This window comes from Anomaloglossus baeobatrachus, chromosome 4 (genome assembly GCF_048569485.1).
Source record: "Anomaloglossus baeobatrachus isolate aAnoBae1 chromosome 4, aAnoBae1.hap1, whole genome shotgun sequence".
NCBI lineage: Eukaryota > Metazoa > Chordata > Amphibia > Anura > Aromobatidae > Anomaloglossus > Anomaloglossus baeobatrachus.
Genome location: NC_134356.1, coordinates 109,576,058 through 109,602,943, shown reverse-complemented (window position 1 = coordinate 109,602,943; position 26,886 = coordinate 109,576,058). Strand labels below are relative to the sequence as shown.

At 45.6% G+C, this 26,886-nt stretch overlaps 1 protein-coding gene across 1 annotated transcript in view; it reads right to left on the bottom strand.

The window, feature by feature from the left end:
• LCP2 (lymphocyte cytosolic protein 2) overlaps positions 1 to 26,886 on the bottom strand; it is a 365,493-nt gene that overhangs the window by 272,143 nt on the left and 66,464 nt on the right. The window contains exon 3 of the mRNA XM_075342299.1: positions 10,010 to 10,056. Within this exon, the coding sequence (XP_075198414.1) occupies positions 10,010 to 10,056 (47 nt within the window). The remainder of the gene's footprint in view (positions 1 to 10,009; positions 10,057 to 26,886) is intronic.

Here is a 26,886-nt window from a genome sequence, read left to right as displayed (position 1 = left end):
CATCTTAAACCAAAACAAAACCCCAAAAACAATATTTTCTGAACAAAAAAAGTACTTCTCTAAAATTTAGCAAGCAAAGAATTATCAAAACTTTTGTAAAAGAAAAATGACATGATTTAGTGCTAATCCAGATAGGGCAAAAAATAGAATGTCATCAAGGTATTCCACAATAAACTTTACAATACAATCAGAAAATATGTAATGTAATATGTAAAGATTTGAAATACTGTTGGCGCATTAGTTAACCCAAAATGTGCTTTCAAAAGCCAATCAGACATTAAAAATGTCATCTTTTACTTATCACCCTTCCAGATGTGTATCAAATGAAAAGCCCCTCTAAGGTCAAGTTTAGAAAACCATTTAGCTTCCGTAAACTGATTACATAGGTTGGGGATGAGTGGAAGTGGGTAAGAAAAACCCAGCAGCTACAGTCAAGAAGGAAGGAAGTATGGTATATAACCCTTTGTAAAATTATGTTTAGTATAGTTGTACAGCAGCACATTCAGATCCTGATAAATTGCACAGATAAGCCTTACTGTAGGTAATTTGGCATCAGGGATAAGATTAACAGCACAATCATAACAGCAATGGGGATATAATATCTGTCTCTTTTTATGAGAACACATCTCCAAAGTCTTTCAGGTACCCTGCAGATCCTCCAGACTAGCAGAGCACATTTATACAGAACTAATACAATTCTCATAACAATCCTTCTGACCCCAATCAATGACAGAATAAGCAGTGATGGAGACATCAATAACAGCCCAGCAGGTAAATTATCCAAAACAAATAAAGAAGTTCTCTGTTACAAGCTGGACACAATTCTGGAGTAACGGTGTCTTGTTGATTGCAAAAATTTGAATGGATCTTTTCAACCTGTCACTAATCCTAATTTCAGAACCAGTCCTAAATCAAAGAAGGTGGCTGCAGGTCCTCAGTCAATGAGAGCTAACGTTGATAACAACTGGTTTTGGCAAAGAAGTCTTATGTACTTTGTCATAGAGAAATTATAAAATCCATTAGACATCTCTGGATAGGGGACATGTCCATCACCACAATAAACAAATGGGATTAATTATAACTATGAATAAGAGAGGGAGAGCTTGACACTTCACACATCATTGACGTAAGACCTTCTGGTGTGGACACGTAATTACAGTAGAGAAATGCCTTGAAAAAAGTCAGCAAGACTGATACTTGTTGACTTGTTACTCAGAGGCAGGCAATTACACTTCCAAGGCCCAAGCTGCCTCTGATCAACGCAGGATCATAGGTTTTTCAGAGCGAGCATACAGTTATTAATATTGGGTTTGCATACTGTACACCCTACAATTATGGGACATATATTTTCAGAGTCTTAACTGAATGATGAACATAAAGCAATTTTTTACATAACTCTCAGACCTGAGCATCAGACCCAAATTAATATTGGGCAGATGCATGAGGATACACTTATATATCCTATCTATAGAAAGGTAAAATCATGGTAGGAAAAATGGCCACAATATCTTCCACCTAGGACCTCCTGCGGTGAAGATATCTTGAAAGTTGGGAATCTTAATTGTCAGGAGTCTGGAGCCACATCCCATGACCAGCCCTGTTATGAGAATTTCAATGTAGAATATCATGGCACTTCTGACATAACTGGAGTGCACAGTTAGGGTCCAAACCCATGTGTAGTAGAAAACAAAACTGGGCACTCCCAGAATTCGAGTAAGTGAGATTAATTTATTTTTGCAACAAGTCCAGTTGATGGTAAATAAAAAAGACATTTCGGTCTGGTAGTGGACCTTCATCAATTTTAACATGTTGCTGTGGATGAGGATGCCTGCAATGGTGGCGAGGTGGGATATCAGCGGTTTCCGCCGCTGCTCTGGTGCCACAGCAGCGGCGGATACTGCTGACATCCTAGCACACTACCAATGGAGGTATCCTCATCAATGGCAGCACATTAAAATTGATGAAGGTCTGAAACGTCTTTTTTGCGTAGCATCTACTTGACTTAATGCACAAATAAATTGATCTTATTAACAAAAATTTAGTTTTCTACAGCCCTGTTATGACTGAGTCACGAGAGGGGAAGTATGTGTCTGTAACTTGTGTTAATAAAGGCAAAATGCCAAATTATGATCCCTGTTAAATGTCATGAAGGTACATTGCCATGTAGGATTGTTCTATGATTGATTGGAGTCCTTCCCTCCATAAATCCAAAGCAATTTCTGTGACCCAGATGAAGTAATTTTATTTTGTTATTCCTTTTTATTTATGTAATTGTATATGCTCTATTGTTTTGTTACCCTTTGTAACATCTTTTGTATATGTTTAGAAACACTGCCTACTTTTCAGATTAAATATCTATAATTTAATAGCTCAGTTCCTCTAGCTCTGTAAACTGAATCCCTGAAGCAATGCACTACCTGTAACAGGTGTCCAAGCAGCCTGTAAAATGATTGGTCAGGTGGCAGCTAGTAGTAGTTCTACTACTGTTGGATGAAGCGTTTAGGCATCTAAATGTAAGGTATATTTGGTTTGTAAAGCACCACTCCAGCAAATTTTGGTTTTTTTTCATACCCGGAGTGGCGCTTTTGATGTAAGCCTCCTGCCTTCTATCATATACTGACCTTGCAGCAGCTTCACCTTTTACCGATGCCGCACCTATCCTGGGGTGCCATCTTGTGAATAGTGTTTTAATACTGGCTGGAAATCAGAAGTTACGTCACAAGGTCGCAATGCCAGAACGAGGCCAGAATGAAGCATTCATAGAAATGTATTCATTTCTGCAACACAGCTGGTGAGAAAGACTCAAACCGCACATCCAAAAATCATACCCTGATCCAATGCTGCTAGGCAAAAATGTATGTACCCAAACACTCTGATTAGACTGCATCAAGCCCACTGCCACGTCACTGCAAACCTCTGAGTGGGTCCCCAACCCATTTGAAACCTTAAAAGGTGATAAACATTGCCGCAGCGACAGTGTGCCAGCAGGGCAGGTGGCCTCACAACACCCATTCCGCAAGTCTGAGCCCCATTACTCAAGGTCACACCGCCACACCAACACAAAACCTCCACAACAATCACCACCACACAGCAATAGCACCAGCACCCTGTGAAAGTAGTTGAACAATTCAGCTCCCACAGTGTCAGGTTTCCGGGTTTTCCAGTTCTCTTTTGAAAGAGCTTGCCCTCAGTTAACATGGAGTTTAATGTTCTGTTGCCCTACTTCCTGTCCAGCTGCTTAAAAGGCCGCCTCTAAGCCCAGTCCAGTGCCTGAGTATACTGCTTGCTGTGTGCTCCTGCTTTGCTGCTTCTACTTCCTGATTGCCTTTTGGATCTTCCTGAAAGACTACCGACCGACTCTGGACCATACCCGGTTTCTTCAAGCTGTGCCCGGACTCCGTCTGCCGTCTTTGATCAGCACGTCTGCCCGGTTCCTTCTGGTTCGTAACCACTCTGGACTATCATTCCGTACGGACACTCCTGGACTTTTACCACTTGCCCCTTGTGTCCCGGCTGCTGCGCATTTAGGCCTTCCGGGGTGATTGCCGGACAGTCCCTGTATAGGGGTTCGCTCTGGTGGTCTCCCTGGGGGAGTCCGGTGCGTGGCCCCGGGAATCCCCTTCGCTCCGTTTCGGGAAGGTATTTCGTGTGTGTGTTCTACTGTGTTTGTTCCGTTGTGTATCTACCGTGGTTACATGTTATAAACATCTTGTACCAAGAACTCGTCTCTGGTGGTCATTGCCCTAACGCTATCGAAATCCTCAGAACATACAATAGTATTACATTATACTCAGGCCTAAGAGGATTTCGCTGGGGCAATGACTGAGACACGAGTAGATCAGCTCTTTTCCATGATTAACTCCTTACAGCAGGAGATGGAGGCTGTACAAACTAAACTTAGAGATGTGGAGGCACAGCTGGGCCATGATCACCAGATACTGGGTCCGGCTATTCAGGATTTGCAAGTCAGAGTGGAGGCTCAGGAAGCCGTCCCCACTACGTCCGTATCAGCTGCCGGTATGCCTAGGTTACCCCCATTCCGTTTCAATGGTGATCGCAGTCAGTTTCGTGGATTTGTGAACCAATGTATACTATTTTTTGATGTACATGCTGATTATTACCGTTCTGACCGGTCCAAAGTGTTATGTATAATCATGTTATTAACCTCACGAGCACTGGCTTGGGCTAATCCTATGATAGAGAATCGTGACATCCGTTTAAATCACCTGGATGACTTTCTGACCGCAATGGCGCAAATGTTTGATGATCCGAATCGCCGTGCTACCGCTGAATCGGCTCTCCTTTCCTTACGTCAGGGAAAGCGTTCTGTCGTTGAATACGCCACTGAGTTCAAGAGGTTAGTGGTAGACACCGACTGGGGAAACAATGCATTATTGTCTGTCTTCAGAAAAGGTTTGTCCGGTACCATCAAGGACGAGTTAGCTCGTTCCGAGTCTCCAGGGGATTTTGAAATGTTTCTCCAGCACTGTGTGCGTATTGATACCCGCTTGACGGAACGTAGACAGGAAAAATGGGCAGCTGTAAACCGTGTAAACAACTTTGCGTTTCCTTCCAGAGAACCCGCTCTCAGGACGCCACGGGAGGCCGAGGACGTTCCTATGCAAGTGGACTCTCTGCAAAAGCGAGAGACCAACGAACGTCGTGAACACCGGCTCCGTGAACGTTTGTGTTTCTATTGCGGTCAATCGGACCATTTCTTGATTGACTGCCCGAAACGTCCGAATCGCCCAAATAAGGTATTGGCAGCCATGGCAGAGTGTGACAACACGGACGCAGAGTCCGATATCTCTGAGGCAAGTGGACACCTGGATGCGGTATTTCCCTTGACTGTAATGTCCACCTCACCGAAGGACTCAGAGGGGAAATATACCCATTGCTCGCTCCCCATTCAGATCCGGTGGGAGGGACAGCTAATACCTACCTCTGCAATGATAGATTCTGGGGCAGGGGGAAATTTCATGGACTCCTCTTTTGCCAGGAAACACGGTATCCGGACTCAGCAAAGATCCTCACCGGTTACCATGGAGACGGTAGACGGATCTCCGTTAATCTCTGGACCAGTTGATCGGGAAACAGTACCGCTAGAATGCGTGATGAAGCCAGGTCAGCAGGAGACCCTTGTGTTCATGATAATTTCTTCTCCTCATTTTCCGATTATTTTAGGTATTCCGTGGCTACGGTCTACAAATCCAGTCATCGATTGGGAGACTAAGGAAATATCCTTCCCACCGCAGAGTAGTCCGACCATTAGTCCAACTGTTCCGGTTCCAGTAACACCGACTGCGGAGGGCACTGTACAGGTACCTGTTCTACCACCGGTTTATAATGACTTTGTTGATATATGCGACAAAAGAAAAGCCGATCGGCTTCCCCCGCATAGACCGTATGATTGCCCCATAGACTTACTCCCAGGGGCGGAGATCCCGTTTGGTCATGTCTACCCGTTGGCGGCACCTGAGCTAGAAGCATTAAAAGAGTACATTGATGAAAGTCTAGCCAAGGGATTTATTCGCCCGTCTACCTCACCAGCAGGGGCACCCATCTTTTTCGTGAAAAAGAAGGAGGGGACTCTGAGACCCTGTATTGACTACCGGGAACTGAATAAAATAACCATCCGGAACCGGTATCCGTTACCGTTGATTCCTGAGCTATTGGAGAGGGTCCAACAGGCAAAAATATTCACCAAATTGGATCTCCGTGGGGCATATAATCTACTTCGCATACGTCCCGGAGACGAGTGGAAGACCGCGTTCCGATGTCGGTATGGACATTTTGAGTACCTAGTGATGCCTTTTGGACTTTGTAACGCTCCCGCGGCTTTCCAACATCTAGTTAATGATATTTTTAGGGATATCATGGACCAATTCATGGTGATTTATCTGGACGATATCCTAATCTTTTCTGATTCCTTACAGGAACACCAGGAGCACGTCAAAACCGTACTTACCCGGCTGAGGGAAAACCACCTGTACATCAAACTGGAGAAATGCGAATTCCATTCCTCACAAATACAATTCTTAGGTTATGTCATCTCTCCTCAGGGACTGAACATGGAGTCTGGCAAGATACAAGCAATTCTAGACTGGCCGGAACCGGGAAACATTAAAGAGGTACAACGCTTTGTCGGTTTTGCCAACTTTTACCGATGCTTTATCCGTAATTTTTCAGAGATCGTTCGTCCCATCACTCTGTTGACCAAGAAAGGACAGAAGTTTGTGTGGTCCGCCCAGGCCCAGGAAGCATTCCATCGTCTCAAGGTTTGTTTTACCTCAGCGCCAATATTGGTACATCCGAATCCCGCACTTCCCTTTATCGTGGAAGTCGACGCTTCCGACTACGCATTAGGGGCCATCCTTTCTCAAAGGACTGGGGACAAGAGTCTCTTGCATCCGTGTGCTTTCTTTTCCCGCCGGTTGTCCCCTGCAGAAAGGAACTATGACATTGCGGACAAGGAATTGTTAGCGATTATTTCAGCTTTCAAGGAATGGAGACACCACTTACAGGGAGCCGCGCAGCAAGTGATAGTACTCACAGATCATCGTAATCTGGAATTTCTTAGGTCTGCCAGGTGTCTGTCTCCACGGCAAGCCCGTTGGAGTTTGTTCCTTAACCAGTTCAATTTTATCGTTACATACCGTCCAGGTTCACGTAATGGGAAAGCCGATGCCTTGTCCCGAATCCATGCCGTGGACTCCGTGCCTGGAACCCCGTCTCAGACCGTGTTATCAGATGCCAATTTCGTTGGAGTAATCCAGGACCAGGACTTGTGGAAGGACATCAAGCTGGCCTATGATGGTGACGTATTTCTTGCTGCCCCCCCGAATGATGTAACTCTTGTTCTTCGGAATGGTGTGTGGTTGAGAGAACGACGCATTTATGTCCCGGAGGCCGTAAGACTTCGGGTTCTCAAGTTGGTCCATGACTCCGTGTTGGCTGGTCATAGGGGGGTACAGAAGACGCAGGAATTTCTAAGCCGTTTTTTCTGGTGGCCTACCTGTTTAAAGGATGTAAAGAACTATGTCCACTCATGTGTGGTTTGTGCCCGGTGCAAGGTCCCTCGTGTGGCTCCTACGGGACACCTCCAACCGTTACCCGTGCCATCTCGCCCTTGGGGGTCTATCTCAATGGATTTTATTGTGGAGTTGCCAGTCTCCGGCGGTCACAATACCATTTTAGTGGTGGTGGATCGGTTGACAAAAGCGGCTCACTTTATTCCGTGTACCGGTCTTCCCTCAGCCGCAGAGACAGTGGATTTGGTTATCCAGAACGTATTCCGATTGCATGGGGTACCGGACGAGATCATCTCTGACCGGGGCGTGTAGTTCACGTCTAGGTTCTGGAAGGGGTTTTGTACGGCACTCCAGATTGATGTCTATTTGTCTTCTGCATACCATCCCCAGACGAATGGGCAAACCGAACGGACTAATCAAACCCTGGAACAATACCTTCGATGTTATGTCAGCCATCTGCAGGACGATTGGTTGACGATGCTTCCGTTGGCGGAATTCTCGTATAACAACACTCAGAGCAGTTCCACTAAGGCAACGCCCTTTTTTGCTAACTTGGGTTACCATCCGACTATTTTGCCTAGGTCACCGGTTACGGTTTTGGTGCCTGCGGTGGAGGACAGATTGACAGAGCTACGACAAAATCTGGAGGTTCTAAAGGACACTGTGGCTACGGCTCAGGAGCGTTACAAGAGGTCGGCTGACACTCACCGGAGACCGGCACCCATGTATAAGGTAGGGGACTCTGTATGGTTATCCACCAAAAACCTGAGATTGGGTGTTCCTTCGCAGAAGCTGGGACAAAAATTCATCGGTCCGTTTAAGATCACCGGGATCGTGAGTCCTGTGGCCTGTCGGCTGCGGTTACCGCACCATCTGAAGGTACACCCGGTCTTTCATGTTTCTCTCCTCAAACCCGTTTCTCCTAATACGTTTCATGGTCGTGTCGTGCCTCCTCCTCCGCCTGTGATGGTCGACGGCGAGGAGCAGTTCGTGGTTGAGGACATTATTGACTCCCGGCTCCATCGTCGTCGGCTTCAGTATCTGGTACGTTGGCAGGGGTACGCCCCCGAGGACGATTCCTGGGAACCGGTGGGTAACATTCGGGCACCCCGGAAGATTGCTCAGTTTCATCGACGGTACCCGGACAAACCAGGCCCTGATCCGTCCTGAGGCCGTTTCTGGGGGGGGGGAGTAATGTCAGGTTTCCGGGTTTTCCAGTTCTCTTTTGAAAGAGCTTGCCCTCAGTTAACATGGAGTTTAATGTTCTGTTGCCCTACTTCCTGTCCAGCTGCTTAAAAGGCCGCCTCTAAGCCCAGTCCAGTGCCTGAGTATACTTACTGCTTGCTGTGTGCTCCTGCTTTGCTGCTTCTACTTCCTGATTGCCTTTTGGATCTTCCTGAAAGACTACCGACCGACTCTGGACCATACCCGGTTTCTTCAAGCTGTGCCCGGACTCCGTCTGTCGTCTTTGATCAGCACGTCTGCCCGGTTCCTTCTGGTTCATAACCACTCTGGACTATCATTCCGTACGGACACTCCTGGACTTTTACCACTTGCCCCTTGTGTCCCGGCTGCTGCGCATTTAGGCCTTCCGGGGTGATTGCCGGACAGTCCCTGTATAGGGGTTCGCTCTGGTGGTCTCCCTGGGGGAGTCCGGTGCGTGGCCCCGGGAATCCCCTTCGCTCCGTTTCGGGAAGGTATTTCGTGTGTGTGTTCTACTGTGTTTGTTCCGTTGTGTATCTACCGTGGTTACATGTTATAAACATCTTGTACCAAGAACTCGTCTCTGGTGGTCATTGCCCTAACGCTATCGAAATCCTCAGAACATACAATAGTATTACACACAGCTCCTGGTGTGTGAATGGAGAGCAAAAAGACAGAACCCCTCCTTACAGTTTCCTGCTAATTAAAAACACCTGTGCCAAATGGGAGGCATGCTGGTTCAAGGATAAAACAGAGGGGGACAGACCATGCAATGTAGCACAGATTGGGAAAGAAACACAAACCACACATCCAAAAATCATTCCCTGATCCAATGTCGCCAGGAAAAAATGTATGCACCCGAATCCGAGGCTCCTGGTTCAACATTCCAATCACACTGCATGAAGCCCACTACATATGTCACGGCGAACCTCCGAGTGGGTCCCCAACCCATTTGAAGCCTTAAAAAGTGTGGCATTGCGTGCCAACCACTGCCACAGCAACAGTGTTCCAGCAGGGCAGGTGACCTGCTATCTCTTAACACCTATGCTGCAAGGCTAAGTCCCCATGACTCCAGGTCACACTGCCCCACCAACACAAAACCACCACAACAATGGCCGCCACACAGCACCAGCACCTTGTCAGCTTTATCTGCACTGGGTACCAAAATACAGGGGACCCTATGACATTTTTTACAATTGTTTATTTATTTTTACACTCCACTTGCTGATCCATGCAGCTAGTGTGAGGTCAACCAATCATAGATGCTGGCACAGAGGGGGGCTGGGGAAGCGGGACTGCAACCAATCACAGATACTGTTATAACGGGTGGGCAGTAAAAGCAGTGCATATTCATAAACTTTAATGATCGGACCTGGAAGCACTGTGACAGCCATAAGACAACTCGTTAAGTATAACTCTCCTGTTTTAATGACCGCATGTCTTTTTTTTTTTCACTGCACCTCCCAGTGACAGTAATGCCAGTAGCAAAGATGGCTACAGCATTACTGTAATTGTAGGCAATCCCCACGTTTAGTGGCTGAAAATCAGGCGCCAAACATGTGGGGAGCAAAATACTCAAAGAGTAATGGATATCACAAATACCAAAATATTCATGTGAGTAACATATAGTGCGTAGTATATTTGCTCACAATTAGTAATAAGTGCATATCGGATGAGACGGAATTATGGAGGAGCATTACTTACACCAGCAATCATTTATTCATATTGCTTATCATTTGCACAGTATCCATCTGTAAAGATAGTTATATACTTACGGGACACGTGTTTTGGGGAATTTCTGAATATCATTTTCAGACATTTCCTGCAAAAAAAATAAAAATACTTAATATACATTGTAATGAAATTATATTGAATTGTAAATACTCTATCATCATGTCAGGCTGCACCCAGACTAGAAGTTATTTATCAAGTTAATTAGTATATCTGTATACAGTGCTGGCCAAAAGTATTGGCACCCCTGCAATTCTGTCAGATAATACTCATTTTTTTTCTTGAAAATTATTTAAATCACAAATTCTTTGGTATTTTTATCTTCATTTAATTTGTCTTCAATGAAAAAAAATAAAAAAAAATATCATAAAGCCAAATTGGATATAATTCCACACCAAACATAAAAAAGGGGGTGGACAAAAGTATTGGCACTGTTTGAAAAATCATGTGATGTTTCTCTAATTTGTGTAATTAACAGCACTTGTAACTTACCTGTGACACCTAACAGGTGTTGGCAATAACTAAATCACACTTGCAGCCAGTTGACATGGATTAAAGTTGACTCAACCTCTGTCTTGTGTCCTTATGTGTACCACATTGAGCGTGGAGAAAAGAAAGAAGACCAAAGAACTGTCTGAGGACTTGAGAATCCAAATTGTGAGGAAGCATGAGCAATCTCAAGGCTAAAAGTCCATCTCCAAAGACCTGAAAGTTCCTGTGTCTACGGTGCGCAGTGTCATCAAGAAGTTTAAAGCCCATGGCACTGTGCCTAACCTCCCTAGATGTGGAAGGAAAAGAAAAATTGACGAGAGATTTCAACACAAGATTGTGCGGATGGTGGATAAAGAACCTCGACTAACATCCAAACAAGTTCAAGCTGCCCTGCAGTCCAAGGGTACAACAGTGTCTAGCCGTACTATCCATCGGCGTCTGAATGAAAAGGGACTGTATGGTAGGATACCCAGGAAGACCCCACTTCTTACCCTGAGACATAAAAAAGCCAGGCTGGAGTTTGCCAAAACTTACCTGAGAAAGCCTAAAACGTTTTGGAAGAATGTTCTCTGGTCAGATGAGACAAAAGTAGAGCTTTTTGGGGAAAGCCATCAACATAGAGTTTACAGGGAAAAAAAAGAGGCATTCAAAGAAAAGAACACGGTCCCTACAGTCAAACATGGCGGAGGTTCCCTGATGTTTTGGTGTTGCTTTTCTGCCTCTGGCACTGGACTGCTTGACCGTGTGCATGGCATTATGAAGTCTGAAGACTACCAACAAATGTTGCAGCATAATGTAGGACCCAGTGTGAGAAAGCTGGGTCTCCCTCAGAGGTCATGGGTCTTCCAGCAGGACAATGACCCAAAACACACTTCAAAAAGCACTAGAAAATGGTTTGAGAGAAAGCACTGGAGACTAGTAAAGTGGCCAGGAATGAGTCCAGACCTGAATCCCATAGAACACCTGTGGAGAGATCTCAAAATGGCAGTTTGGAGAAGGCACCCTTCAAATCTCAGGGACCTGGAGCAGTTTGCCAAAGAAGAATGGTCTAAAATTCCAGGAGAGCATTGTAAGAAACTCATTGATGGTTACCGGAAGCGGTTGTTCGCAGTTATTTTGGATAAAAGTTGTGCAACCAAGTATTAGGCTAAGGGTGCCAATACTTTTGTCTGGCCCATTTTTGGAGTTTTATGTGAAATGATCAATGATTTGATTTTTGTTTCATTCTCTTTTGTGTTTTTTCATTGCGAGCAAAATAAATGAAGTTAATAATACCAAAGAATTTGTGATTGCAATCATTTTCAAGAAGAAACTGAGTATTATCTGACAGAATTGCAGGGGTGGCAATACTTTTGGCCAGCACTGTATATCAGCTTCCATAGATTAAAGGGGGCTTTACACGCAGCGATATCGCTAGCGAGTGTACCCGCCACTGTCGTTTGTGCGTCACGGGCAAATCGCTGCCCGTGGCGCACAATATTGTTAGGAGCTGTCACACAGACTTACCTACTTAGCGACGTTGCTGTGGCCGGCGAACAGCCTCCTTTCTAAGGGGGCAGTTCATTCGGCGTCACAATGGCGTCACTAAGTGGCCGCCCAATAGAAGCAGAGGGGCAGAGATGAGCGGCCGTAACATCCCGCCCACCTCCTTCCTTCCTCATTAACGGCGGCCGCAGGTAAGCTGTAGTTCATCATTCCCGAGGTGTCCAACATAGCGATGTGTGCTGCCTCAGGAACGACGAACAACCTGTGTCTTCAACAATCAACGATTTTTTTGAAAATGAATGATCTGTCAACGATGGACGATTTGGTGAGTATTTTCCATCGTTAACGGTCACTCGTTGGTGTCACATGCAACGACGTCGCTAACGATGCCGGATGTGCATCACGGAATCCGTGGCCCCGGTGATATATCGTTAGATACGTCGCTGTGTGTAAGGCTACATTCTATCAAGAAATAACGTCTGGAACACCATTCTGAGTCTGAACTGGGTGCAATAACCTAAAAAATCTACACTATATGGAGAGAAGGTATGCACACCAGTGACTATGTAAGGGGAATATTTGAAAAGCAGAAACTGCTGTGTGAATACTGACATGAAAAATCCAATAGCTATATGTAAGAGTGAAAGTATGAAAAATGGAATCTGCATTACTGCCAAGAACATATGAATAAAGTATTTCTCTACGTTGGGGTCCCTAGCTAGTGTGTGTCCTATCATGCAGTTAAAAAACTTACCATGTATGGGAAGCTGAGACCCAGGCTATAAATGCATATAATGTGGACTGGCAATAGGTGTGGGTGGGGCTGGGTTTTTGCACCCAGTTCAGACTCAGAATGTTGTTTCAGACGTTGATTTGTAGTCTTTCGTTTGTGAACCCGACCCCACCCACACCTATTGCCAGTCCACATTATACGCATATATAGCCTGTCAGGACCGGGAGGACTGGTAGACCCAGGAGGTGGATCCGCTGGACCGAGCACCCCACCGGGGGGGCAGGGTACACGGCAGCCGGAGCACTGGCGTGGCCGGGATGGGAGCCGGGTCCCACAGGGGACGGGAAGAACAAAGTCACTGGGGTCACGGAGTTCCTAAGACTGTATGGTATACTGGCACAGGTGCCGGGTAGGAAAGACAAACAGTAGTCCAGGACACGGCACAAGGGGACCTGAGCAACTAGCTCACAAGACAAGGCTTCAAGACACATTGATCAGGCGCCGCCCACATGGAAAGGCCAGTCTTATATACCCAGCACAGCCTCATGTCATTTCCTGCTGCAGGTGTGCTGGGCCTATAAGACCAGGAGAGTGGGCACGGCCTGGTCCTATACAGAACCATGTGGCTAAGACTCAGAGTCAGACTCATAAGACCAGGAGCAGGACACAGGAGAGCACAAGCGGGAGAGGCAGCCATGACCGGTGGACACGTGGACTGGATCAGTGGTTAAGGAGCAGTGCAGTGACGGTGAGGCCAGATCAGTGGGTACGGAGCGGTGCCGGGATGGTGCGACCGGATCAGCGGGTAAGGAGCGGTGCTGAGGCATCGGGAGCGTGACAGCCTGGGCCTCAGCTTCCCATACACGGTAAGTTTTTTAACTGCATGAGAGGACACACACAAGCTAGGGACCCCAACGTAGAGAAATACTTTGGCGTAGTGTTGGGGCTCTGTTGCATTGATCAACTGAATAGCTAAATTTCTCTTTATTCACATGTTCATGGCAGTAATTCAGGTTCCATTTTTCATATTTTCATTCTTACATATAGCTATTGGATTTTTCATGTCAGTATTCACACAGCAGTTTCTGCTATTTCATGTATTCCCCTTACATAGTCACCGGTGTGCACACCATCTCTCCATATAGTTTAGGCTACATTCTGACTATGAGCTTTGGATGTTGTACATTTTCCTTAATTTTTTTACGTTTTACCATTTAACTGCATTTATTTAATTACATTTTTTGTGCATTTTATTACAAGTATCACAGAAGCAGTTAAAATAAGTGGCATACTCATTCTTTGGGTATTATCCACTGGGAAGTCATACGCTCTATATAAAGTACAGTACACAATGAAAGACACTGGTGCTGGTACCGCAAAGTCACATTAGGAAGATATCCTAAAGATGCTGTGTGTGCATGGCCTAACAGACCTCACACATTCATTATTCTTTGAGTCTTTATATTGTAGTTTACGATATAAATCATATTGGAGAGCGTGATTATTTTGCACATTATAAACACAATATTGCTGTATTTTCACCTTTGTTACCCTATTTTGAGGTACAATATTTGTGGGATATTAATAATTGACTTATAGCCAATATTAAACTTAAATCGGCTGATGACCGGGCCAAAGTTGTGAAAGGGAACATTGTTATTTTGTTGTAAACTCTTTCAAACAACAGCCAGGTTTTACTTTCCTGACTGGGCCACATTTTTCATATCTGATATATCACTTTATGTGCTATCTCTGAAATACTTCCACCTATGCCAGTGATTCTCAGACTGTTTTTTCGTTACACATTGTGCTTTATGTCATTAATAGTGATGGGCCAATAGTAAGTATTCGTGGTCGGATTACTCGTAATGGAATCCCACAGCACTATTCTGGTATTTGTCATGAATAACGAACCTAATGCAAGTCAATGAGGAACCCAAGCATTTTTCTTGTTGTGACAAATACTGGAATAGTACTCAGTATTTGGTAAGCATTATCCGAAGACAAACCTTGGATCAAGACTAACTTAGTTTGAGAGCGTTTTTCCAAGACAAGTTTACATTTTTAAAAAATTGTAACTTAGTAAACGAGCAAGATTTTGTAATGTGAGCATCACATGAGCCCTCCCCACCCCTCTACAGTACTGTACCTCCCTTCCTGAGCAGACACAGTACTATACTAATAATGCTCACTGCTTCTAACACCTGCGCATAACCCATCAATCGCATTTTTTTCCACAGTGCCGGGTTCCGGCTTTTGCGTGTTCACCATACTCCATACTTGATACGTCACTACTAAACCAACTTTAGGTAACTGATAAACTTCCCATACATCTGTGGCGACCCTGCAGCTCCAGGCGCCACAGGGTACTGCACCTCAGCTGAGGTACGCTATTCATCCTAGATACAGAGGAGGTCATCACTGGTAAGCCACCATAATCCATACAACACACAGTCAGATGTTCACCCACTGGGACCGGGCTAGGGTAGGTGCTGGGGGTGGCCATCACGAGAAATGGGACCTCCTGCACACTAGTTTTGCACCCCGGGAGGCGGGCCACCTTCAGGGGAAGTAAGGATTCACATCACACATAGTTAGTCAAGCCTGGACCAACAAGCAGGCAGCAGCAACTAAGGGAAGTGAACGGCTCGGGTTCTTAGGAAGAAGGGGGATCCCAGGGATTGTGGAGAGTGCAGCCGGCACCCGCGGCCCGTTCCACAGCCCAGGAGCTGGGGTGGAGGGAATTCCACTTGAAAAGACACACAGAAGGAACACTGGCCTTCACCTCCAAACTATCCAGGATTGGCTGGAGCCCATAACAGCAGAGCTTGGCACTCCAAAGGCGGTGACATCTCAGTGAGTAAAGACCTTTGACTGCAACCTCTGTGTCCTCCAATCTCTGACGGTGCCATCGCCCCACGCGCTCCGGCGCCATTGGCTACTACTAAGCTCATCATCCTCCCTGGGGCCTAGTTCTACCTGTGGAGAGCTGTAACAACGGAGCTGTGTCACCATCTACCCCAAAAGACGGACTTCCTGCAGTGGCGGCTCCTATTTAACCGCATACCACAGGTGGCGTCACGAATAACTAACTCCCATCATTCTCATCCTAATCTTTTTTTACATCGCTGGGGTCACAAAACCAGGCAAGGCTGCTGTGACATCCCAAACCCTACACCGGCCCGGTGACGAGTAACCCCCAAAACCCCGTGGGCGCGTTACATCTGTGATACGTGTGGGGCAGGCACGGGATGCATATACAGGTCTCTTACTGTACTGTATGCTGTACAGTATTTTTTATTACTGTAATAATGTTATATGAATGCAGTAAATAATTTTGGGCTGTGGAACGAATCGTCTGCATTACAATTATGTATCAGGGGAAAATTTGCTTTCTTACAAGAGTGTTTTGGATTACAAGCACATTCCCAGAATAAATTTATGCTCATAACTCAAGGTTCCACTTATAGTTACTATTCGCCCATCTCTAGTCACTAATACATTTATGTTGATATGTTTCACTTTAAGTTATGAAATTATTTGAAATTTGACAAATATATAAAAAAAATTGCCCTTTCAAACTTTGAATATTTATGCATGCATAACTCCCCAAAAAGTTAATAAATAATATTTAGCAGATGTTAACTTGTAGAGATGAACAAATCTGTTCAAGGTACATTGGATTCTAGTTGAATTTCGCAAAAATTTTAATTTTGCAAAATCTACTTTGTGATTTGCTTTCAGAAAAATGGCAGGTTTGATGGTCGACATTTTGCTGCATTGTAGTGAGCAAAATGCCAAAAAATGCACTTCTACACTCTATCCAGTCCCTCCACCACAACCCACCATCTACTGCTCTGTGCTTCATCGCACATCTTGCAACCTGCCCGAAACCTTGTCAGCACCTAAAGCAAATGACTTGTAACGCCATGAAGCACATTGCAAAGATGCAAGAAACGTGATGTCATGTCGCACATTAAGATGCACACCATAATGTAACTTTGATGCTGAATGAATTTCCTGGCTAAATGTAAGTAATCTACTGATTTCTCCCACCCTGCCACGTGTCCCTCTCCAAATAATAAGTCAGGGGTGATTCAATCCATTAAACCTAAATTTTCCAGGGCAGGTTAATTTAGTTTTATATAGATAATATTATTTTAAAAATGCACTGAATAGGTTTACCTTCATTTTCCATTGCGAGATGGTAGATACTCTTCATGACAACCAATGTTTTCAGGCTTTAAATAGAACCTTAGTCAGGAATAATATATCTACAATCCTTTGGTATGGTTCAAGGTCAACAAATCGTAGACATGTCTTAGGGTTGTCTGTAATGGGAATTCCTATGCAGTTGTGTGGGTGTGTGCGAACTGAACCACTTGGGTATAGTATACCATAATCTATGGACAATCCCATAAAAAGGTGAAAAAACATTCCAGGGGCCTTGTGACAATTGGGAAACTCATCTGGGAATTTGGGTTATATTCTGTGCATTCTGGATGTAGTGTAATATGTACGGTGAAAGATACATAATTGTGTGGCTCTTTCAGTATAGTTATAGGAAACATGTTTAGGGGCTTCCAAGGTAAGCTCTCAGTGCTCATCTGTTATGAGTCTTAAATATGTCTTCTATTTGCTTCTAGTCTAGTCGTGAATTGTCACCCTAGGTATGGGGAAGTACCAAGTGAAAAACGAAAGGAAAGGGAAGGGAAACCCTGTGTCTAGGGAAGAGGGAGATAGTGACTCTTGACCAAACCTACTACTGGGCCCTGGCTTCCCTCACCATCCTAAATAGGTTCCGCCACTATGTGATGAGCCAGATAACTAACCCTGGCTGACCCTGAAGTAGGCCCCAGGTAGGGAGCTGATGGGATGAGTGCCTAGTCAACCCCACTAAGCTCTAAAGAAGACACAGGGATAACAAACAGGGGGAAAGTGAACAAATAACCTATCTCCAGATTACTCAGGGAGAGAAACTGCAATAACCACAACATTTCTCCAGATCTACCAGTGATCATTCAACAAGTGAAAAATCAAAGTTCACCACCTGATATAATTAATTTAACACAAGATGAAGTACGCCTACGTCTGAGTAAATTAAACATTGACAAATCCCCAGGGCCAGATGGCATTCATCCACAAATATTGAGGAAATTGAGCTCCGTAATCGACAGACCGCTGTATCTCATCTTTTTAGACTCGCTTGTAACAGGGTTGGTGCCTCAGGATCGGAGGATTGCTGACGTGGTACCGACATTTAAGAAAGGTAAGATGGTAGATCCAGGCAACTACCGTCCAGTAAGCCTCACATCAGCAGTATGCAAAGTTTTTGAGGGCATTTTAAGGGATGACATGCAAAAATATATTGCAGAAAATAATATGATAACTGACAGACAGCATGGATTCATGAAAGATAAGTCATGTCTAACCAACCTGTTGGGTTTCTATGAGGGGGTAAGTGCAAACCTGGATATTGTTAATGCAGCTGATGTGATTTATTTGGGCTTTGCAAAGGCATTTGATACTGTACCACATAATAGCCTTATACTAAAGCTCCAGAAGCAAGGACTAGGCGAAACTATATGCAACTGGGTAAGGAATTGGCTAAAAGATAGGAAACAAAGAGTAGTCATAAATAGAGATGAGCGATACGGTCCCGGTTCGGCTCGAGGTCGGTTCGCCGAACGGAGGTCCCGTTCGAGTTCGGTTCGTCGAACGTTCGACGAACCGAACTCGAACCGCATAGGAAACAATGGCAGGCATTCACAAACACATAAAAACACATAGAAAACACCCTCAAAGGTGTCCAAAAGGTGACAAACAACTCACAACACAACACAAACACATGAGAAAGTGACAAGGACATATACTCATGTGAAAACAAGAGAGAAGGACAAGGAAAAAGAGGAGGAGACACAGATATAGGCATGGCATGCCCTTCTAAAATCATGTAAAACACCGCAAGGTGACTCCAAGCGGAGTCTTCCTTTTTTCCAAAAATTGGGCCACACACACACCCACCCATTCAGTGGCAGCAGTTGTGCCCCAGTTGTACAATTCACAGCTAGGTTTGCATCAAGCACATTCAAAAATATGCTATTCTTAACCGTCCCCAGGATGACACCGGGGTAGGTAGCAAAGTCTTTGCTGAAACATGACTTCTTCATCTTGGCTTCTTTTAAAAACAATGTAAGCAAGGGTTACTCCAAGCGGAGTCTCCCTTTTTTCAAAAAATTGGGCCCCACACACACCCACCCATTCAGTGGCAGCAGTTGTGCCCCAGTTGCACACTTCACAGCTAGATTTGCATCAAGCACATTCAAAAATACGCCATAATTAACCGTCCCCAGGAGGACACCAGGGTAGGTAGCAAAGTCTTTCCTGATCCCAGCTCTGTTCATCTTGGCTTCTTTTAAAAACAATGTAAGCAAGGGTTACTCCAAGCGGAGTCTACCTTTTTTCAAAAAATTGGGCCCCACACACACCCACCCATTCAGTGGCAGCACTTGTGCCTTAGTTGTACACTTCACAGCTAGATTTGCATCAAGCACATTCAAAAATGTGCTATTCTTAACCGTCCCCAGGATGACACCGGGGTAGGTAGCAAAGTCTTTCCTGATCCCAGCTCTGTTCATCTTGACTTCTTTTAAAAACAATGTAAGCACTCCAAGCGGAGTCTTCCTTTTTTCCAAAAATTGGGCCCCACACACACCCACCCCTTTAGTGGCAGCAGTTGTGCCTCAGTTGTACAGTTCACAGCTAGATTTGCATCAAGCACATTCAAAAATACGCTATTCTTAACCGCCGTCCCCAGGATGACACCGGGGTAGGTAGCAAAGTCTTTCCTGATCCCAGCTCTGTTCATCTTGGCTTCTTTTAAAAACAATGTAAGCAAGGGTTACTCCAAGCGGAGCCTCCCTTTTTTCCAAAAATTGGGCCCCACACAGACACCTTATCAGTGGCAGCACTTGTGCCCTACTTGCAAACAGGATGTTTTGATTTGCATCAAGCACATTCAAAAATACGCTATTCTTAACCGTCCCCAGGATGACACCGGGGTAGGTAGCAAAGTCTTTGCTGAACCATGACAAGTTCATCTTGGCTTCTTTTAAAAACAATGTAAGCAAGGGTTACTCCAAGCGGAGTCTCCCTTTTTTCAAAAAATTGGGCCCCACACACACCCACCCATTCAGTGGCAGCAGTTGTGCCCCAGTTGTACACTTCACAGCTAGATTTGCATCAAGCACATTCAAAAATACGCCATAATTAACCGTCCCCAGGATGACACCAGGGTAGGTAGCAAAGTCTTTCCTGATCTCAGCTCTGTTCATCTTGGCTTCTTTTAAAAACAATGTAAGCAAAGGTTACTCCAAGCGGTGCCTCCCTTTTTTTCCAAAAATTGGGCCCCACACAGACACCTTATCAGTGGCAGCACTTGTGCCCTACTTGCAAACAGGATGTTTTGATTTGCATCAAGCACATTCAAAAATATGCTATTCTTAACCGTCCCCAGGATGACACTGGGGTAGGTAGCAAAGTCTTTGCTGAACCATGACTTGTTCATCTTGGCTTCTTTTAAAAACAATGTAAGCAAGGGTTACTTCAAGCGGAGCCTCCATTTTTTCCAAAAATTGGGCCCCACACAGACAGCTTATCAGTGGCAGCACTTGTGCCCTAGTTGCAAACAGGATGTTTTGATTTGCATCAAGCACATTCAAAAATACGCTATTCTTAACCATCCCCAGGATGACACCGGGGTAGGTAGCAAAGTCTTTGCTGAACCATGACTTGTTCATCTTGGCTTCTTTTAAAAATAATGTAAGCAAGGGTTACTCCAAGCGGAGCCTCCCTTTTTTCCAAAAATTGTACCCCACACACACCCACCGATTCAGTGGCAGCACTTGTGCCCTAGTTGTATACTTCACAGCTAGATTTGCATCAAGCAGATTCAAAAATACGCTATTCTTAACCGTCCCCAGGATGACACCGGGATAGGTAGCAAAGTCTTTCCTGATCCCAGCTCTGTTCATCTTGGCTTCTTTTAAAAACTATGTAAGCACTCCAAGCGGAGTCTTCTTTTTTCCAAAAATTGGGCCCCACACACACCCACCCCTTCAGTGGCAGCAGTTGTGGCCCAGTTGTACAGTTCACAGCTAGATTTGCATCAAGCACATTCAAAAATACGCTATTCTTAACCGTCCCCAGGATGACACCGGGGTAGGTAGCAAAGTCTTTCCTGATCCCAGCTCTGTTCATCTTGGCTTCTTTTAAAAACAATGTAAGCAAGGGTTACTCCAAGCGGAGCCTCCCATTTTTCCAAAAATTGGGCCCCACACAGACACCTTATCAGTGGCAGCACTTGTGCCCTACTTGCAAACAGGATGTTTTGATTTGCATCAAGCACATTCAAAAATATGCTATTCTTAACCGTCCCCAGGATGACACCGGGGTAGGTAGCAAAGTCTTTGCTGAACCATGACTTGTTCATCTTGGCTTCTTTTAAAAACAATGTAAGCAAGGGTTACTTCAAGCGGAGCCTCCCTTTTTTCCAAAAATTGGGCCCCACACAGACAGCTTATCAGTGGCAGCACTTGTACCCTAGTTGCAAACAGGATGTTTTGATTTGCATCAAGCACATTCAAAAATACGCTATTCTTAACCGTCCCCAGGATGACACCGGGGTAGGTAGCAAAGTCTTTCCTGATCCCAGCTCTGTTCAACTTGGCTTCTTTTAAAAACAATGTAATCAAGGGTTACTCCAAGCGGAGACTTCCTTTTTTCCAAAAATTGGGCCCCACACACACCCACCCATTCAGTGGCAGCAGTTGTGCCCCAGTTGTACACTTCACAGCTAGATTTGCATCAAGCACATTCAAAAATACGCCATAATTAACCGTCCCCAGGATGACACCAGGGTAGGTAGCAAAGTCTTTCCTGATCCCAGCTCTGTTCATCTTGGCTTCTTTTAAAAACAATGTAAGCAAGGGTTACTCCAAGCGGAGTCTCCCTTTTTTCAAAAAATTGGGCCCCACACACACCCACCCCTTCAGTTGCAGCAGTTGTGCCCTAGTTGCAAACAGGATGTTTCGATTTGCATCAAGCACATTCCAAATCCACAAGCATTTACTCTCCCCAGGATGACACAGGGGTAGTAAATTCCTTCTGGATCCATGACTTGTTCATTTTGATGAACGTCAGTCTGTCCACATTGTCACTGGACAGACGCGTGCGCTTATCTGTCAGCACACACCCAGCAGCACTGAAGACACGTTCAGAGACAACTCTGGCAGCTGGACACGACAAAATCTCCAAGGCGTAACTGGAGAGCTCTGGCCATTTTTCTAGATTTGAAGCCCAAAAGGAGCAAGGCTCCATTTGCAAAGTCATGGCATCGATGATCATTTGGAGATACTCCTGTATCATCCTCTCCAGCCGTTGACTATGTGTCAGACTTGTTGTCTCTGGTGGCCTTGCAAAAGAAGGTCTAAAAAAATTATGAAAATATTCCATAAAATTGCTGTTATCAGCACCAGATACGGTCCTACTGGTACGGGTAGACTGTTGAAGATGACGAGACCGTCCCATGTTTGTCAAGTTACAACTGGGAGATTCACTCCCTGCACCTGCATGGTTGTTTGGTGGAAAAGCCGAGCTAAGATCGAGTAACAGCTTCTGCTGATACTCCTGCATACGTGCGTCCCTTTCTATGGCTAGAATTATGTCACAAAATTTGGACTTGTATCGGGGATCTAATAGTGTGGCAAGCCAGTAGTCATCATCACTTCTAATTTTGACAATACGAGGGTCATGTTGGAGGTAGTGCAACAAGAAGGCACTCATGTGTCTTGCGCAGCCATGCGGACCAAGTCCACGCTGTGTTTGTGGCATAGAGGTGCTAACCGTTCTTTCTCCCCCCAACCTCTTTCAACTGAAATTTGACCAAGGTCTCCCTCATCTGCTGAGTCTTCCATGTCCATGGACAGTTCGTCCTCCATTTCTTCATGTTCTCCTGCACCTTCCTCAACATCTCGCCTGCTACCATGCGCCCTTGTTGATCCCTGTCCCCCATGGTCCCATGCCTGGCGCCTTGGTGATGATGAACGTCTGGACCTTGGTGATGTTGTTGTGTCTTGCGCATATGAATCCTCCTGTAGTTCATCCCCTTCCTGTTGTCCCACCCCCTGACTCCGAATAGTGTTTAGCGTGTGCTCCAGCATGTAAATGACTGGAATCGTCAATCTGATAATGGCATTGTCAGCGCTAAACATATTCGTCGCCATGTCGAAACTGTGCAGAAGGGTGCATAGGTCCTTGATGTGAGACCACTCCATCAGGGTGATCTGACCCACCTCTGCATCTCGTTGGCCCAGGCTATACGTCATGACGTATTGCACCAGGGCTCGGCGGTGCTGCCACAGTCGCTGTAACATGTGGAGAGTTGAATTCCAGCATGTCGCCACATCGCATTTCAGGCGATGAACCGGCAGGCCGAAAGACTTCTGGAGCGATGCAAGTCGCTCAGCTGCGGCGCTTGAACGGCGGAAGTGAGCAGACAGTTTTCGTGCCCTGTTCAGAAGGCCATCTAGGCCGGGATAGTGTGTTAAAAATTGCTGGACGACAAGGTTCAACACGTGAGCCATACAAAGTACGTGTGTCACCTTGCCCAGGCGAAGGGCCGCACCCAGGTTTGCAGCATTGTCGCACACGGCCTTACCAGGCTGCAGGTTGAGTGGAGACAACCATTTATTAAACTCAGACCACAGAGCTGACCACAACTCCTCAGCTGTGTGACTCTTATTCCCAAGACATGTCAAGCTAAAGACAGCCTGATGCCGTTGCGCTCTGCTGCCAGCATAGTAATGAGGGGTGCGTGATTCCTTCTGCGCAGTGAGAACGCTGGTGGCCTGACCAGGCAGGCTTGGGGCGGAGGTGGAGGACCCAGATGAGGTGGAGGATGCAGAAGCAGTGGCGGAACTTGGACAGACAGAGGATTGACACACAAGTCGTGGGGACGGCAAGACTTGTGCAGCAGACCCTTCACCATCTATCACCATAGTTACCCAGTGCCCAGTCAGCGACATGTAACGTCCCTGTCCATGCTTACTGGTCCAAGTATCGGTGGTGAAATGCACCCGTTCACACACAGAGTTTCTCAAGGAAGCGGTGATGTTGTGTGCGACATGCTGGTGTAGCGCGGGCACACCTTTCTTAGAGAAGTAGTGGCGACTAGGCATCTGGTACTGGGGCACAGCGACAGACATAAAGTCTCTAAAATCCTGTGTGTCCACTAGGCGGAAAGGCAGCATTTCGGTAGCCAACAGCTTACAGAGGGATAGAGTCAACCTCTTAGCTTTGTCATGGGTCGCAGGAAGTGGCCTTTTATTTGACCACATCTGAGGGACAGAGATCTGGCTGCTGTGTGTAGACGGTGTTGAGTAGGGTGTCCCTGGAAAAATGCAGGTTTGTGAGGAAAGTGCAGGCGGAGACATGATGTTGCCTTCATCCAACATTGGTGCTATCGATGTCTGAGAGAGCTGTACACACTCACTTGTTTCCCCTTCCAAACCAACTGACGACCTACCAAGCAAACTGCCTGTTGCGGTTACAGTGGTGGAAGTTGTGGGTGGAAAAACAGGTGTGACAGCTGTCCCCACAGTCCTAGAAGATGAAGAGCGCGCGGATGCACTGGAAGGGGCAGGCGGTGGATTGTTCGCTCCACTAGGCCGCATTGCAGCACGGTGAGCTTCCCACCGGGACATATGATATTTATTCATGTGACGATTCATGGAAGAAGTTGTCAAACTGCTGAGGTTTTGACCTCTACTAAGAGAACCATGACAAATTTTACAGATCACATAATTTGGGCGATCTTTTTCTATGTCAAAAAAGGACCAGGCTAGGCAAGGCTTAGAGGCCATGCGACCTGTTGATCCACCCCGAATAATGCTCAGAGGCAGAGTAGTGGCTGAGGATGCAGTTGTAGACATGCTACCAGTACTGCGACTCTGTCCAGGAAGGCGCAAGGTAACTTCGTCATCAGTTGCATCCTCCTCCACCACCTCTGTTGACCTCCTCGAGTGCCTGACTGTGGGTTGACAGTAGGTGGGATCTAGAACTTCATCATCAATTGTTGTGTTTGCACTCCCCTCCCCCTCAGACCGAGCCTCTTCTTACCCTGACCGAATATTTAAGTTGTCATCCCAATCGGGTATCTGCGTCTCATCTTCATCAGTATGTTCCTCATTGTCTATAACCACAGGTGTTACAGTTTGTGACAAAGGGTCAACATTATGCTCAGAAACTTGGTCCTGACGGCCTGAATCAGAGTCACAAAGGTTCTGGGCATCACTGCAGACCATTTCCTGTTCTGTACTCACTGTAGCTTGGGAGCAGACCTCTGATTCCCAGGCTATAGTGTGACTGAACAGCTCTGCAGACTCAGCCATCTCAGTTCCACCATACTGTGCAGGGCTGATGGAGACTTCAGAGCTGGGAGAAAGCAAGTTTGATTGGGATGACAACTCAGAGGACTGGTGTTTTTTGGATGCGGTACTTGAAGTGGCTGAGAGGGCACTTGTTGGACCACTTGAGATCCATTCAAGCATTTTCCTTTTTTGGCCATCATCTACCTTTGTTCCTGTTGTTCGTGTCCGTAAAAAAGGGAGCACATCGGATTGTCCACGGTAAGTAGTAGCCATCTTACTTTTGCTGGTAGATGGTCTCTCTTCAGCAGATGATAATGGAGCTTTGCCACCTTCCCCACGGACAAACCCTTTTTTTCCTTTTCCACCACGCCTCTTCCCCTTTCCACCAGCATCTGTCATTTTGCCACTCATGTTGATTGCGACAAGATTGTGCACTGAAAATGTGGTAGTAAAAATTGAGAGGTGGTGTAGATTGCAGCGGTGGTCTAGCTTTATTAACAGCAGAATAATAAAGAATAAATATCCCTGACAATGCAACTACGGCCCTTAAACTGGCAGCATCAATTGCTAGTATAATTGCTTAGTTATAATGAGTTGGAGTGTGCAATGCAGGCAGAGGTGCTGCAAATATCTTTGCACTAATGGGACTATAGCAAAGTCCAATAGCCACGTTTAGGATGCCACTAGGTACACTGAGTGTTTGCTAGTATAATGGCTTAGTTATAATGAGTTGGAGTGTGCAATGCAGGCAGAGGTGCTGCAAATATCTTTGCACTAGTGGGACTATAGCAAAGTCCAATAGCCACGTTTAGGATGCCACTAGGTACACTGAGTGTTTGCTAGTATAATGGCTTAGTTATAATGAGTTGGAGTGTGCAATGCAGGCAGAGGTGCTGCAAATATCTTTGCACTAGTGGGACTAGACAAAAGTCCAATAGCCACGTTTAGGATGCCACTAGGTACACTGAGTGTTTGCTAGTATAATGGCTTAGTTATAATGAGTTGGAGTGTGCAATGCAGGCAGAGGTGCTGCAAATATCTTTGCACTAGTGGGACTAGACAAAAGTCCAATAGCCACGTTTAGGATGCCACTAGGTACACTGAGTGTTTGCTAGTATAATGGCTTAGTTATAATGAGTTGGAGTGTGCAATGCAGGAAGAGGTGCTGAAAATATCTTTGCACTAGTGGGACTAGACAAAAGTCCAATAGCCACGTTTAGGATGCCACTAGGTACACTGAGTGTTTGCTAGTATAATGGCTTAGTTATAATGAGTTGGAGTGTGCAATGCAGGCAGAGGTGCTGCAAATATCTTTGCACTAGTGGGACTATAGCAAAGTCCGATAGCCACGTTTAGGATGCCACTAGGTATACTGAGTGTTTGCTAGTATAATGGCTTAGTTATAATGAGTTGGAGTGTGCAATGCAGGCAGAGGTGCTGCAAATATCTTTGCACTAGTGGGACTATAGCAAAGTCCAATAGCCACGTTTAGGATGCCATTAGGTACACTGAGTGTTTGCTAGTATAATGGCTTAGTTATAATGAGTTGGAGTGTGCAATGCAGGCAGAGGTGCTGCAAATATCTTTGCACTAGTGGGACTATAGCAAAGTCCAATAGCCACGTTTAGGATGCTACTAGGTACACTGAGTGTTTGCTAGTATAATGGCTTAGTTATGAGTTGGAGTGTGCAATGCAGGCAGAGGTGCTGCAAATATCTTTGCACTAGTGGGACTAGACAAAAGTCCAATAGCCACGTTTAGGATGCAACTAGGTACACTGAGT